This window comes from Apteryx rowi, unplaced genomic scaffold, assembly GCF_003343035.1.
Source record: "Apteryx rowi isolate R43461 unplaced genomic scaffold, aptRow1 scaffold_37, whole genome shotgun sequence".
Classification (NCBI taxonomy): Eukaryota; Metazoa; Chordata; class Aves; order Apterygiformes; family Apterygidae; genus Apteryx; species Apteryx rowi.
This window is the reverse complement of record NW_020450196.1, coordinates 3,082,570-3,098,338: the sequence shown is the minus strand read 5'-3', so window position 1 is coordinate 3,098,338 and position 15,769 is coordinate 3,082,570. Positions and strand designations below refer to the sequence as shown.

Below are 15,769 nucleotides of genomic sequence, written 5' to 3'. Positions count from 1 at the left end.
TTCTGTGATTCTGTGAAGTTCAGAAGAACTTGCGCAGTTTTTACTGGATATGTTCACCAGAAGCTAAGACTTATTTAAAAGTAAGTGTCTGGCTGTCAGTGGTTACAGTGGAGAGCTGCTTTTGGAGCTAGATGTAGTTAGTTATTGTTCTGGTCCCAATGGTGAAGGCTGGGTGCAGATTTTGAATTAAAGATGATATTCTGAAGTCTTCACTGTAGACAAAACTGCCCAGCATCATTAAACACAAGTGCAAGTAATTCTGACAGGACCTGATTTGGGACAATGTTGCGACTGTGTTTGGCCCTGCTCCCTGGACTCTAAGCAGTTTTTAAACCATGAGCAGTACTGTCAGCATTAAACAGTCTTGGTGGCAGCTTGTTTCTTGGTATGCTGCAGGATCTTCTGAGATACCTGTCAAGTTGTGTCTGGCTGCTGATGGCCCCAAGAACTGTTTTATCAGGTAGGTGTTGCAGGAAAGCAACACTGATATCCCCCTGCTCTTCAGATATGGCCCCTTTACAGTGAATAGAGGTGGGGTGCACCTTTGCAACTAGTGGTCTTTAATTTTGGACAGAAAAGCAGTGTGTGCTCAACCCTTCTGAATACTGGCATCATGCTCTACCTATTTCTGGGCATTCAGACTTGAACTGGCCTTTGCTTTTGTGAGCTGGGCAGCATACAGGTGTTTTGCCCTCTGACCATTGCAATTACTTGAGAGATGGCTTCTTTTCTGCGTGGTAAAGCATATCTGCCAGTGACTAATCCAGCCTCTGAGCTGTCCCTCAGAGCTGAGGTGCGAGTACGTATCTTACTGTTGCCTCGCAGGCATTTGAGAAAGCCAGACACTCCTCTAATTCCCTGGAGTCAATCCCTATTTTGAGATTCAAATACCATTATAAAATTGCAGTGAGAAATGAAGCAAAGCATGTCTTGCTTAATGATAAACTTTCCGCTCTTGTTTAATAACCTTTCTGTGTATGATTTGGAGGATATTAACGTGTATGGTGACTGGTCTGTAGTCCTTTTGATATATTCTGGAGTATATTGCGTTGATCTTTGTTTCTAGCTCTGTTTTTCTGTTCACTTTTAGTTGCTGGCAAGTCCAACGTTTGTCTAAACATTTCTTCGTGCTGTTTTGTTAGTATCACTTTTCAAATATGTCAGTGTTTTAAAGTGTGTTGGACTTCAGCATTAGTGATAGATTTGCTGTTCATAACACTATGGGTCTTTAATTTAGAGTCCCAGTACATTTGTATGAGCTAGCAACATTATTCAGGAGCAGTAGTACATTCAGACAGTTAGAATCCTACACAAACACTAAGGTATTATTATTTTACTGGCTTTCCTATGGAGCATGTAAAGCAAGGGGGGCTTGGAAAGCATGTAAGATTTAGGGCTTTATTAAGGCATAGGAATAATAATGCAGTCCACTTGAAAACTCCAAAGATTATACTTTTATTTTATTTATTTGAACAGTTTTGAAGAAAAAATTCAATGAGAGGATGTTTTAGTTAATGCAAGTACCAACTGAGCAGAAATGCTTTGATCCATTAGAGAGTGAAAGAATACAACTGAATCCCGTGTGAAGTGTGTGTGCGCGCGTGCGTGCATGGGCGTATGCACTATCAAATTGTGAGTGGTCAAGACTGAGGAGTTTCAGTTATCAAAAGCAGAATACTTCAGTGGGGCATTTTTCTCTGGAAAAATGCAAGCTGCTTTATAGGAAGTCCATTACAGAACAATGAATATATGCTAGTGATCACAATAGAATATGGGTTTATTTTGAATTAACTGCTTGCATATCTTAAAGTAGTCTTAAAGTTCCACCATTAGTACCTTTTTAAAGTAATCCGTAAAATGCCACTTTGTGTCTGGCATAAGATCTATTAATTCGGCTGCTACGAATATGCAAGAATATTTTGAAAACCCCTGTGGTCTTGTAAAACCTCCAGGCCCTTATTAGCTGAAAAATCCAGCTTTCTGCCAGGGCTGGAAGCCAAAGTAAGATCTCTTGCAGATAATATTTAGAGTTTGAAATAACAGTATTGAAATAGAGATCCATGTGGAATTTTCAAGCAGTTACATAGTTTGTTGTTGTTGTTGTTGTTGTTGTTGTTGTTGTTGTTGTTGTTTAAGTGGGGGGGAAGCTAGCTTTGAATTTTTTTTTCTCTCCTGAATCTAGGAAGGTGTTAATGTCTTTAATGATTTAGAATACTGAGAACAGAAAAAGATTGATACTGTTGATGTCCTTCGTTGCATTGGCTAGACAGGCAAAGCACTGTGAATTTGTGACCTGCCATTGGCTTAGAATCTTTACATTTTGCTCAATATTTTTATATGTCATTTCTGCATTTAGTATTGTATTTAGTGAAGCGTGAAGGCTGCTTGAAAACCCCATTAGTCGTTGCTGTGGGACTGTTTGTCCACAGTACTCCCATGTTGACCAGATAACTCAGCAGTCGCAACAGGAACATGTGAGCAGATCATGTAAATACGTTTTGGTTCAAGATACTTTCTTCCAGATCTGTGCTCAGAGAGAAATAATGGCTGAAGAGAATCAGAAATGGCGGAGGCAGGCAGTAGGTGCAAGCATGCTATGTGGCCTTCAAGATATACTGTAGTGTTGCACCATTCAGCTGCTATACTGAGCCTCTTTTTATTAACTGTTACAATGAAGGGAAAAATGTTTTGCCTTCATTCACAGAAGCCTGAGTGCACATTAAACTGCTGCATATGTGGTGAGATGAATTGTTGCTGGATAAGGAAGCTGCAAAATCAACAGATAGCGGTTCCACTGTGGTAGCAAGTTCTGATGTTAAACTGATATGTGTTTGTTCCCATAGGGCTTTTGGAAATCACTGGGTTACAAAAATCTAAAAGATTTAGRAAAAAAACTGTGGAGAGGAACTGGTGGATGTAGTTAAAAGTTCAGATTACAACTGTAATCTTGTTAGTGTCAGGAAATCTCACATTCTTGAGGCAAAATCATGAGTATCACATTAATTTCCAATTTTGGGCAGTGTCATATTTTTACAAATAAAACACAGAAATATGTAATAATAACATAATCATATGTTATTAGGTTTCACTGTTTGACTTTATTTATATGAGTGGCTATATTCCTTTCAGTGGAACTACTCCTGTGGATAAACTCTACCATTTGCATACATGCATTTTTGGATTGTGGACTTTATTTTCTATATTTCAGCCCTGGAAAATTCTGTTCACCCACTAGCCTGCAGCAAGTAAGGTTTTTGGCTGGCCATATTCAATGCTGATGTTTTCATCATCTTCATTCTTTTGTGGCAAAAGACAGACATGACTTTGTGGCTGAGCCAGTAAAGTCAAGACAGTTTTGTGAGGCTGACAGGGTTGTAGACAAAGATGCTAAAGATAGATAGATATTTTATATTAATCATGATCATGTGAGATCTCCTTAATGCAAATTTCATTGCTTTTCAGCTGCTTTATTTATATACATTGTTGTGATTCAGAGAAATGGCTCTGTATAATTAACATAAAATCCAACGCCTTTTAGTATTCAGCTGAATAGTTTAGCTATGTCTACAATAATTAGATCTATTCCAGGCTTTTATGTCCATTTATTCTTTATGTGGAACTATCAAATTTACGGTTTTCTTTGGCAAAAATGGCATGTTTTACTTAAGTACCTTTGAAGGTTTGCTGCCAGACTTCCCATAAAATTCATTAGATTAATTTTTGTAACACTTCCCATTCCGAAATTTGTAGTGCAGAGTGATAACTGAGCTGAATTTTCCAGAACACACAATAAACACGTAATTTAATTTTTACATGTTAAAGACTGAAGTTTAATTTTACCAAGGCAGAAGAAGGGCTGCCTGAACACAGTACTGCTTAGATAGAGCATGTCTCGCGGGTATGCCGAATGGGTTATGGTTTATTGCTGTTCCAAATTCCACCTTGCAGAAAACGCCAGTTGTGCTGAGCGTTCGCCCTTGATGCGGCACCTTGGAAGTTGGGGGCATCCTTCCCTAACAGATAAGGAGGAATACTTGTAGTGAAACACTGCATTCCGTCCCCAAACTAGATTATGGTATTACCTGTGCATCATAGTTCTTCCAGCATATTTACACATGCAGGATTCGTGAAATAAGTAACAGCGGATTTAATCCAGCTGTGTCCGTTATGTGCTCCTTGTGGTTGCCTGTTTCCTCACAGCACAGGTGCCCATTCCTTTGTTGGAAAACCAAGGCAGTGCATGTAAAGTAGCAGTTACTGTTTAGAGAAGGCTTCAGCTCTTTAACTAATTCTGACAATAATTTGTGTGTTAGCTGAAGGTAGTCTTGCCTCATCGTATAGCCAGTAGAAAAAAATGGGATTTGCTTTAAAAAGTGTTGATGTGAAGTTTGGTTTAACTCATTGCACTGTCATTCAGTAGTGCTGATTGGTTAAGATCTGCAAACTCAGTACAACTGATGGTTTTTGTTACAAAAAGTTGTTGCAGAATGAGTTTTCTTCAAACTTTTTCCTACAAACAAAAAAAAATGCCTCTGAGTAAAGCATTCAGCTGTTGTGGTAAAAATTCCAATAAAAACTAACAGATTTTCAGCTGAAAGCCTCTGACCATATTTTCATCTTGCTCTAAAGACACAAAATCTTGTCCGACCAGCTGAAGTGCATAGTCTATGCTGCTTTTGATGTTGAAGTCTCAAGTGGGATTTCTGATACTTTTATSTAGGCAGCAATATCTCATGCCATTGGATCCCATTTGAGGATGAAAACAATAAAGTACATATTGCTTTGCTGATCAGACTTATTTATCATAAGACTGCGTGGCTATGAAGGGCCAAGAAATTTGGTAACTAATGCTGATTTCATCCCCCTGCAAACCACATAACTAGCAGAGCAGAGCAGGGCTGCCTGATTCTAGGAATGTATGTTTTATTCCTTTTAATTGTCTTGAGAAGTGTTACTGATTTCTGCCATGTATGTCTGGATCTCTGTGAAGGAATTGCTTACTGTGAACCAATTGTGCTGTAAACCATCTGGCAAAATTGAAGGAAATTATGCTCCATGTTATAGGAATCAGTGTTTCAAGGCAGCAGAGTTAGACAAAACGGAGGAATGGAACAATTTGCACTTGTCTAAATCTGCTTAAATATTCACAAATCTTGAATTGTGACCTCTGAGCAACATAAGAAGAAAATCTTTAAAGGAGACTGATAATACCTACTCTATCACCAGGAGAGCAGTAATTTTTAGCTGAACTTAACAGAAGCTTTTCTTATGCCTTAACACTGTAAAGAAAGATTCTTCACATATCTGAGGATAATGGATACCAGGGATAGTGGTAACTGAATCAGTGGCCCTGACGTTCGTTACATGGATCAGAAAACCATTCCATACTTTTAATTCTTTAATATCATCGTTGGTGAGGAATGATGCTTGGGACAGAGGTAAATCAAATAACTTTGCTGTTTTGTGTGAGCTTGTTTTAGGTATTACTGTCAGTAATAGAAGGAAATTATGTACCCATCCAACCAGAACATTTTTAAGGATTTGAATTATCAACTGCAAAACCATTATAGTTTAAACCATGCGAAGAAAAGACTAAATGTGGGTTGTAATTACTTAGTTTCTTCTGTTGTATGAATAATTTTTTTTATTTTGCTCATGCTGATTTAATGCACCTTAGTTAATAAACTGTAACTTTATTCTATGGATTAAAAGGATGTGGTTTCAAGACACTGCCTGTTGAAGTGCATCTTCTCTAAGAGTACAATTTCATGAATAGGTAGGAATGTCAAGCAGAAAACCATGATCTGAAGATTCTGGACAAAAACAATTTGGTCTCAAAGATTTACAAGTTCAAGGTGGTGGACTGCCAGGGAAAAAGCCATTCTTAGTGTTCTCGGTGTGCTAAATTTGTTTTGGCAGAGGACCATTCTGAGTAGCTAGAATTTTGCAAGTAAAATGTTACAGTTTTAGCCAAAAAAAGCAGTTTGTAGATGTGATAGTTCAACTTGATTTATTAGCGTGCAGCTTAGTAGCCACGTGCAGCTTTTTTGACCATTTGGACACTGTAAAAGACAAGATTGATTAATCAGGGTTGTAATGCATTGAGAGAATTCTTAATTTAACCAATATTTTTATAATCTCGTAACTTTGGTTACCTGTATTGCATACATTGAATTGCATTACACTACATTATAATGCTTTGGGTCTAATTTAGCTTAAATATAAACAGAACTGCTAGGTATTCAAACTTTTTAGAGATTTCCTTTGTTCTGTGTCTTCTTACTACTCATGTAACAATTACATAAGTCTTGTAATTTTTTTACATGGGAAGAAAATGTTTCCAATAACACAAAGCTGATACTAGAGTATCAGAAATCTATTTTAAATCTCCAAAGCAGTGTCAAGGAGCTTTAAATGAGGGGTTTTTTTGTGGTAATCAGTAGAAGTATGCATGTAGGCAAAGTAACAGCACACAGATGTGTCAGCCATAAATGGTAGAAGACCAGTAAGGAGACAGGCATCTGTTTTGTGTTTTTTCTCCAAGGCTTAGAATTGTTTAATTCTGTGTGTACATAATTAACATGAACTTTAGTGAAAGCTACTGCACAATGTATGATGATATTAGCATAGAGCAGTTGCTTAGGAATGAAACTGATACTGATGTTTCAAAAGTGTTTCTAGGAAAAAAATGTWTGTAGCAGACTGTTGCCAAACGCATCATCTGAAAATCAGAAATTCAGTATGCAAATTTGTCAGATTGGCTAAAAATTATAAAAATTTAATAAATGGCTTGAAGTGCTTTGGCTTTTTAGAGGCTTGGGGATTTTTTACGGTACAGGATAGCTTTCTTTATTTTTCTCTCACTACAGTTTTTCACTGTAATTGGAATGTACAGAAACTTTTTTTCTGAAAGCTAAGATTTTCACGTAATCACCTAAATCCCAGGAATCAAGGTTAAGAAAACAGTAAATATAATGATACTTGCTGTAAAACTGAGAGAGCTAACAGTGATGGCATGGTGAGAGTTACACTAGCTCTCTGTACACAATACAGTTTGCTATGAAATTTTGGGGAAAATGTACTTTTGTTCTGGGACATGAGTTCAGGAGCCAGTGATCTACAATAGCAAAGACATTGTGTGAGAACTCTACTGCAGCACTTCAAAAGAAAAGCTGTTGATTTTTTTCAGAGATTTAGGACTGTGTTTACTTGATGAATATTGACAAATTTCTGCATACTAAAGCTTTAGTGTAGAGTTGTGCTGGGAGGGCTGTATGAAGAGCTTGAGCTATACAGGAAGAGAGAAAAACTATGGGGTTTTTGCAAAGTCTGTGAGTACCTGTTGAGAAAACTAGCTCTCTAATGTTATGGAAATTTGCCATAGTTCAGAACAACATACACAAAAGATATTTTCCATATAGTTGGATGGTTCTCCAGCTGTTTCTTTGTTAATAGGAGTGCATGAATTTCTAACACCAGCACCTCAAATCTGGCAGAATTTAAAGAAAAACCTTCCTATTGCACTAAAAGTGATAGCAGACTGTTCACTCTCCCAAACAGTGAACTGAGACTGCATCAACTTCTGCCCCTTTCAACACTGGCACATGAAATAAGGCATGTAAGAGAAAACAGAGCAATGGTAGTGAACCAAGAAACGCTGGCTTCCAGGGTATCAGCTGCTGGGGCTGTCCAGAACAGCTACCACCTATTTTCTATAATTGCTGTTCCCCCAGTAATAGACCGGAAAATGTAGATAGGTTGAATAAAACTCTCTGTTTTTAGTACCTAGGCAGAATTTTCTAGTTTTCATCCAGCTGTAAAATTGAGGATTAGATTTTTTTCTAAACGCAAATTTCTTTGTTCACAGTTGGCTTCTGAGATCTTTATCGATATGATATGTAAATGTTTTCAGATGAAAAATGTTAAAAATTGCAAAGTCAAACTCCCAGAAAATCAGCCTCTGAATATTGCCTGTGTCAGCTTAATTTGGCCCTTCTGCGTTTACTAAACTACATATGTACAGTCATCATTCTCTCCCCRCAGAACTTTTGCACCACTGAGTTTACAAAATACACAGTATTCACTGAACGAGTAATTTATTTAGGATATCTTCATCTTCTGTCAACAGGCTCCATACTTTGTTTTCGGCACATAATTCAGACTTTGAACAGAATACAGAGCTGTTAACTTTCCCATGCTGCGCTGCTCATGCTGCATTAATTCTTTATAAATATTGATGTCTTTTCACAAGCTTCTGGGGAAATGTGGTTTAGATAACACAGCTAGACTTCAGTGCCAATTTTGGGAAGCCTAAGACTTTATACAATCCTTTGTCTTTGACAGTGTTACTACATATTCAGAACAGAGTTCTCATTCTTTCGTGGTTGGAGTTGTCTGATGAGTACTTCCATCAGTTCACCTTCTGCCTCTTTCAGTGTGCTGAGGGCCTTGCTCATACTCATGTGACTGTGTATTTTTTAGTTTACTTAAATTTTAATTTACTCTGTATCTTGTAGGAATGGACTCCATGGAAACTGTAGTAGCTTTACATGAGAAACCATTGTCTTTTTTCCTGCAGTTCTTCTCCTGCTTTACTGCATGTCTTCTAATCTCCTTACCTGTAAGACTGGTTCAGTAAACATACCTATACAGGCAGCAGCCTCCATTACTGCTTCTTCCTTTTACTGTGCAGTGTCCTATGAAGAAAATTTTTTATTTAAATAAGTTAGAAAAGACACATGCATAGGAGACTCAGCTAAGGCTGACACTTATCTTGAGTATTTCTAAGTTTTTTGTGAGTTAGCAGTCTCTCAAATTTATTTTTTAATTATAAACCTAAGACTATATGTATACATGAAAATATAAAAGGAAAACAATTTTTTTTCAAAAATAGATATGTATTTCAGTGGGAGGAACTCTAAAGAAAGGCAAAATCTTGCTTTGTAAATAATGAATTCAGTGAAAACAGTTAATTTTTTTAGTGCTTGCAAAGTTTAACTTGAGGTTTGCATGTAAATTTAAAAAACAAACAAAAAAACTCTCCCTTTCTCCCTTCACCCCAACTGGAATAGAGGATGTGGRTGTAACACAAAGTGGGAAGAAAGGTTGTCCTCAATCTGAAACCAGGATCCAATTTTTTTCTTTTTTTCAATCATAGATGTGTAGAACAATTTAGGTTCCAAGARACCTCCAGAGGTTTTTTAGTCCAGCCCTTGCCCGTAGCTGGTCTAATTAGATCATGTGGCTCAGGGCTGTGTCCAGCTRAGTCTCAAACACCTTTAGTGCTGGAGATCTTGCAGCATTGCTGGGCAACCTCTTGCAGTATTTGTCCACCCTCATGGTAAAAAAATTTTTTTTCCTAATATTTCTTCAGGGTTTCCTATTTTCAAACATGTGCCCGTTGCCTCTTATCCTATCTTTGTGTACGTCCAGGAAGAGTCTGTCTTGGTCTTCTCTGTATCCTCCCACCGGGTAGTTGTAGATAGCAGTAATGTCTCCCCTTAGCCTTGGTCTAAGAAAGTAACATTTTTGAAATATTTTGATTCAGCCAGAAAACACAGTATGATTTCTTCAGCTTTTTTTTTTTTTTTTGACCTGTTGTGTAGATAGTGTACCAATGGATGTGTGCTGCTGAATTATGGATGTCCAGTACTGCTCTGTGGCCATGATTCCGAAAGGAGTGTGTCTTCTGTCTTGGGATGTTTCTTGTATAAACCAGTAAGCTTAAAATATCTACTGAAGATGAATTCTGCACCTTTAAAATGTTTTCTATTGCCAAATATTTCAGAGAAAAAAATGCAGAAGGAGAAAATAGGAGTATGGAAGACTCACTGAAGGTGCAGGCCAGGCTAAAGAGATTGCTCAATATGCTGTCTTTCTACTGCTAAAGTAGTTTGAGGCTTCTGGGAAGACCAACGATCCTATAGAAAACTAAGGTTTCTAATATGCATGTTTGTGGAGTCCTATATTTGGAGAACACAGTCTGAGCAGTTGCCTTAGGGGTTGTGGGGGGATTGTGTCTCCTTCCCTGCCCCTCTCCAGATTAGTCGGTCTTTGGGTGTTTTTAGATGAATACTGAACTCAGGAGCACAAATTATATGTAAACTGACATTTGGATAAATACTTTAAAAATATTCCTCTACTCTGTTTTTCTACTTTCTTTTTCCCTTCCCCTGATATTTATCTCTGTATGTGGTTGGGGCCCAGAGATACCTAGCTTTTGTCCTTCAGCTCATAATAATTCTAATCGCTTAGCTCCCTGTAGGATGTTTTGTGCATTTCCTACTGTTTTTGAAAAAAATCCAGCTTCATCCAGTGCAATTGTTCAAACAAAATAGCTACAGTGTTTGGTTTAAGGTCTTTTCTGGATGCTAATTTTTAAATTAAGGATGTGTTTTAGATTCCTTACGTATTAGTGGCTGGAACAATTCCAGTGCTTGCATTTAGCCCTTTTACTGAATGTGTCAGTTCTATATACTGAGTCACATTTTATCACATTAATAATAAATCTTTTTAGTAGCAGAAGGAATTCTCACAGGTTCCATGTGGGACTCTTGCTAAAGTTTGTACTTCTCTTTAAGTTTCTGTTTCTAGAGTCATGGGATTCTGAAGTTACTGGATTTTTTTTTTCTTTTAAGTAAATACATGTCAGAACTCATAGGGAGAATATAACACATACAGATACTGTAAAATATCAAAAATCAAATGTCCCTGAAAAGCTCTCAGAAGTATTCTTTACGTCACCTTACAACTGACTAGTGTTTTTTTAATGCATGGATTTTGTTTTTTTAATGCAGGGATTCTTTTTTCTTTTTTTTTTTTTTAATGCATTGATCAATGCCTCTGACTCCTGGACCACATATTCTAACATAGTTTGTTCTTGCTGGTATATCTTTCCTCTTATAATATCACTCTCCCTGACAAGGCTGAGCTTCTCACAAGGTGGTAGATTGCATCAGTACCTGTTAAGAGCTGCACAGCACTTTGAAGCAGGAATGTTAATGTTATGCTTTGGTGGTAGAATATAATGTTGATTAAAGGCATAATGTCTCTAGAATTGCATAGTCAGGACTATATCTTGAGCTCCCCTTATGCTGGAGATGGACTGGGTTAATTGGAGCAGCAGTGCCTTACTCAAGTAGTGGGTACAGAGTCAACTTAATTATAAAATACATATTCCTAAATGAAAATGCATACAGATGCATAGATTTTAGAGGACTTGGTATCTATTAAACTAGTCCTTTAGCAGAGAATGTGACCTTAGCTATTGATACAATTAGCTGCCTTAATCATTTATAGTCATCTTTCAGTCAGGAATTCTGTATCATTGATGAGGAAGAGGTTATTTGTTAAAGTAAATAATACAGCCATATGCAATAGAAGTTCAGTTGCTAAATGAGTTGTACACTAGCTTCTTTCACTTTAGTTTTACATCCCCTTCCTCCCAAAAATCAATCATTTGACATTTCCTGTTTAAATTTTACAGCTCCTTAATTTTAAATTACTATTCTAAATAACTCTTAGTTCCATAAATGTCATAGTTGTGAATAAATAGGTCTACTTTTGTAAGAAAAAATTAATTCCAATTCCCATTTGGTCCCTCTGTTCTTCTGTCTCTCCTATGAGCTTGCAATCCATAAGCTAACTTTTGTGAATGGTTAAAAAGGAATTGTTTTATCCTGTGTTGGAGGTTAGTTTCTGATGTAGCTGCTTGACAGGAGATGTGGTGTAGAAATGAGGCAGGGTGCAGCCAGCTTAATTCAGGCTTATGCTAGCATGGAAATGTAAACAGTGTCTTCCCTTATTCATGGCAAACATGGATGCTTGGCAGAGGAGATGGGGTTTTCCTGTCCTTTGACCTATGGATAAATTGAAGCAGTGGTAGGTGACAGGGCACATAAGGAGACAGTAGAAGTTGTAAGTACAGGACAAGAGAAGAAGGCTTGTCCTAGGACAACTGGTAGTAGTACTTAACTATTAGCAGTTTTAAGTGCATAGACTTTTCAGCATTTATAGCATGGGGAAAACAGAAATCTGTAGACTGTTGGGCATAAAAATAGGAAATATGTAGACTAGCTGATATGAAATGGGACATTACTGCAGTATTTTAATTTTATTTGAGGGAAAAATACATAAACTTCCTTTAAAAACAATTCAGGGGAAGGCAAGAAAAGCCATTGTCACCTGCATACAGATGTTTTCTATTTTTTTAATATAAATAAGGACCCTTAAATGATATGTTTTTATTTTTTGGAAATAGTTATATGAATCCAAACAATGAAATATTACAGAAACAGCCCTGTGATACATCATGTCATAAACAGGTTACTTTCCCTGAAAATTGTTTGTACAAAAGTAGTACAAAAATAAATTCTTGTACTACTTGTAAAAACAAAAGAAAAAGTTTGGAATTGACAGAAGCTGAGTGATTCAGAGCTGGTCAAAAAGATACTTTTTCAGGGAATGAAATAAAAGTCCCTTTTCTTGCTGAGCAGTTTCAAAACACTGAATTCCTTAACTAGCCCTAATAAAGAAGACAGTGTCTCCTGTGCATCAGTCTGAGAGCAGTAAAATGAAATAGACTGTCTAAGAATGTAATAAATCATATCGGGTCATTGCACTAACAAACAGTTTGGGTTTAAACTCTCATTAGCTTGTCTGCAGTAAGAGAAAACTAGTAAAATGGGAAAAGGACACATGAGAGGAGCTTTTTGCTAGTACTGTCTTAAGCTTCCATTGTCGAAGGACATCCTTTAGCTAATTTCAGACCCATTAAGAAAAAAATCTATTTGGTGATTAGTAACCAGTGGATAAGAGCAGAAAGCACAAGTGAATAAAGCCATAAATACCAAAGTCCTTGGGATAACAGCCTGTAAAACTGTCAAAAAGCATTGCCTAAGTAACAAAAGATAGCCTCTGGTAACAAGAAGCGTCAACCCTGTAGGCACTAATCCATATTAGTATATACAAGGCATATTTTTAGTTCCTTCTAAAAAGCAAGCCTTTTCTGTTAATAATGTTCATTCTTACGTTAAAAGCAGCTGTTTCCCCTTTCCTCTGTGCATGCTCTCACCCCAGACTTCTCAGAGCAGAAAAAGCTAAGTTTATTTTCCAGTAGTTAACACTTTTTAAAATTATGCTAGTCTGTATTTCTTGGAATAAATTTTCAGATAGGGCAGTTAAAGCAAATAATGTAAATGATTTCAAGGTGGCATTAAGAACCCTTTTTAAAAGGATATGGATGTCTGTGTTTCACTGGGATTTCTTACAGTATGACTTTTCAAAATAATTTTGCTAAAGCAGAGTAAAATTTTATCAGGAAGGTATAACTTTATATACATTCATATCTATTCCTTCTTGTGATCCTATCTCGTAATCAATTGATGCTGGGAGAAAGTTTTGACACTGAGGAATTCCATTGGCACTTTTACACCTGATAATGTGAATAAGACTAGGCCTTTTTGTGTTTGTCATTTCTAGCAAACTGGTCCAAAATGTAAGCAGTGGAGTTTTAATAGTGTCAAATATCTCTGCACCTGTGCAATTTGGGGGAAGAGGGGTGCACTAGAGTTTTAGCAGTTCTTCAGATATTTTAAATTAACTATTAATAGCCTTTTCGTGTTTGGTGTTTTTTAATGGAATGTCAGAATGTATGAGGGATTTTACATAAGTTACAGTTCATATGGAAGTTAATAAACTATAAAGGAAAAATAAAGTTAATGGAAATCTGAAGAAGCCAGTTGTCAGCTGGTTATTTTGCTACAAATAGCAAAGTGACAGATAAACCAGATGTTTAAGAGTAACCTGAAGCAAGAAGACTGAAATTAGTTTTCAGAATGGTGATGTCTTTACAGTTTGCATTGACTCTTCTTTATCAGTACAGTCTGTTTTGTGTAACCGTACTTATTTTACAGCTAAAAATCTTACTTTTCTTATAGTTTTGCAGAAGTTGCAGTAAGAAAAATTGTTTTTACAGAATTTCTTACTTTTCAGAATAGTGTCAAGTGATGCTGGAGTATCTTCCAAAAAGGTCTAATACTGTGGTACATTACTGTAAGAATCCCATTTGGTACTCAGACAGCGGTTTTGCTGGTTAGTTGGAGTTTGCTTGCAGAGGGTTGATTCACATGTAAGCAAGTTGTTATACCTCTACAGTCAAGCTCAGAGTTGTTTTTTGAGAGAGGGGTTGGGCTCTGGGGTTTTTTTTGACTGCTGTCTGTGAGAACTAGAATAGGTGTTCATTTGAGTAGAGCAGATGTTAAAGGTGGGGGAGTTTTTTCTCAAACATCCTCAGAAAAAGTGAAACATTCTTTTGCCCAAATAGGCAGCTTTCCATTGTGAGAAAAAGGTGGTAAAAGACTATAAATCTGCCTTCTTATTATGAAGGGCAACAATAGATTGATTTATGGAGACAAGGCAACTTTTGGGCAAGTTAGCTCTGAGCTTTACAGTGGCTAGATATTATTGCTATTACTTTTGACAAGGATTTAGTAGCAGCTTAATCACAAGGGAAATTGTATAGCCAAGGAGAGTCAGGAAATTTTCATTAGCCTGGATAACATGTTACAGTAAAGCAGTTGCATAAAGTTTAAAGATTAAGCAGATTTTCTTTTTAACAGTAGATTTTAGATCATTACTCCCTATCCCAATTTTCACCATCCCTTCTGTGTAGGCAATTTTTCTCATTTTATGTTCCCTATTAGCATTTTCTGTAACCATGTGCAAGATTCATTCTTTGTCTCATATACACATCTGTGTGCATGTGCATACCAACACCCACAATTTAAGCCACCAAGCCTAAGAAACCACAAAAAAGTGTATGGAGATAAATATGCAATATGGCAACAGGAGGCAGAAATTCTCAGGACAAACCTCAAAATACATAAGCACAATGAGAAAAAATACACAGAATAGTATTTAAATAAAGTAGTAGGGGCTTTCTCAGTAGCTTTATAGACTTTCATAAAGAAATGTATACTTTTTGAGTAACAGTGAAAAACAATGTATAGAACTGTTTAGTAAGTAATGTAAACTGATTTTAACAATTCTGTTTTAAAGATTTTAAAATCTATGGGTTCAGAATAATTTCCCTGTATAATAATGCAATCTTTTCAGTTCAATCACTCTTGTGTAGGGCCTGAAGATGTACAGAAAGTGTTGTAACGTGGGGAAATCCAGTAAGAGCAGAAAAATATATTTCAAATCCATTCATTAAGACTTATTCTTTAAGTAAGAACAAAGAAAAATTTGGGGGATTTTATGGCATTTAGCTTAGTCTGTTCAGGTCTTTCCCTCTTCTTAGATTCTACAAAATTAGTATTAATCAGGAAAATGTTGCAACTACAGTAAGACAAGGCATTGATAGCTTTTTGTGTAGCATACTGACTTTTGTAAAGTGCTGTATGTGACAAGTAGTTGTGTGTATCTGTGTTGTGGGCTTGGCAGTTTGTCCAATGTTTGGCTCACTAACACCTGAAATAAAGATCTCTTGAGTATCATTCTGTTCAGCAGATTTGGGGGGTTCGTTCTGTTTTGTTTTGTGGGTTTTTTTTGCCAAAATGCCTAAGACAATAGCTTTCTCTTAAAGTACAGTTTTGGTTGCAAGTATTTATTACAATGCTATTTATTTTTGTTTTTTTTTCTTTTAAGTCTGAACAGCCCAGTCCTGCCAGTTCCAGCTCCAGTTCCAGCTCCAGTTTTACACCATCTCAGAACAGCAGACAACAAGGTACTAACAAAGTGAAAGAAATTGAAAAGAACATATAAGATG

At 36.6% G+C, this 15,769-nt stretch overlaps 1 protein-coding gene across 13 annotated transcripts in view; it reads left to right on the top strand.

Annotated features, from left to right (window-relative positions):
* The window catches only part of MLLT3 (MLLT3, super elongation complex subunit), a 155,138-nt gene that overhangs the window by 114,227 nt on the left and 25,142 nt on the right, over positions 1 to 15,769 (top strand). For all 13 annotated transcript variants that reach the window (XR_003254806.1, XM_026073490.1, XM_026073487.1 and 10 more), the window contains one exon: positions 15,649 to 15,727. Coding sequence is in view for 12 of the 13 variants with exons in the window: in XM_026073490.1 (XP_025929275.1) it covers positions 15,649 to 15,727 (79 nt within the window). In the remaining variant the exon portion in view is untranslated. The remainder of the gene's footprint in view (positions 1 to 15,648; positions 15,728 to 15,769) is intronic.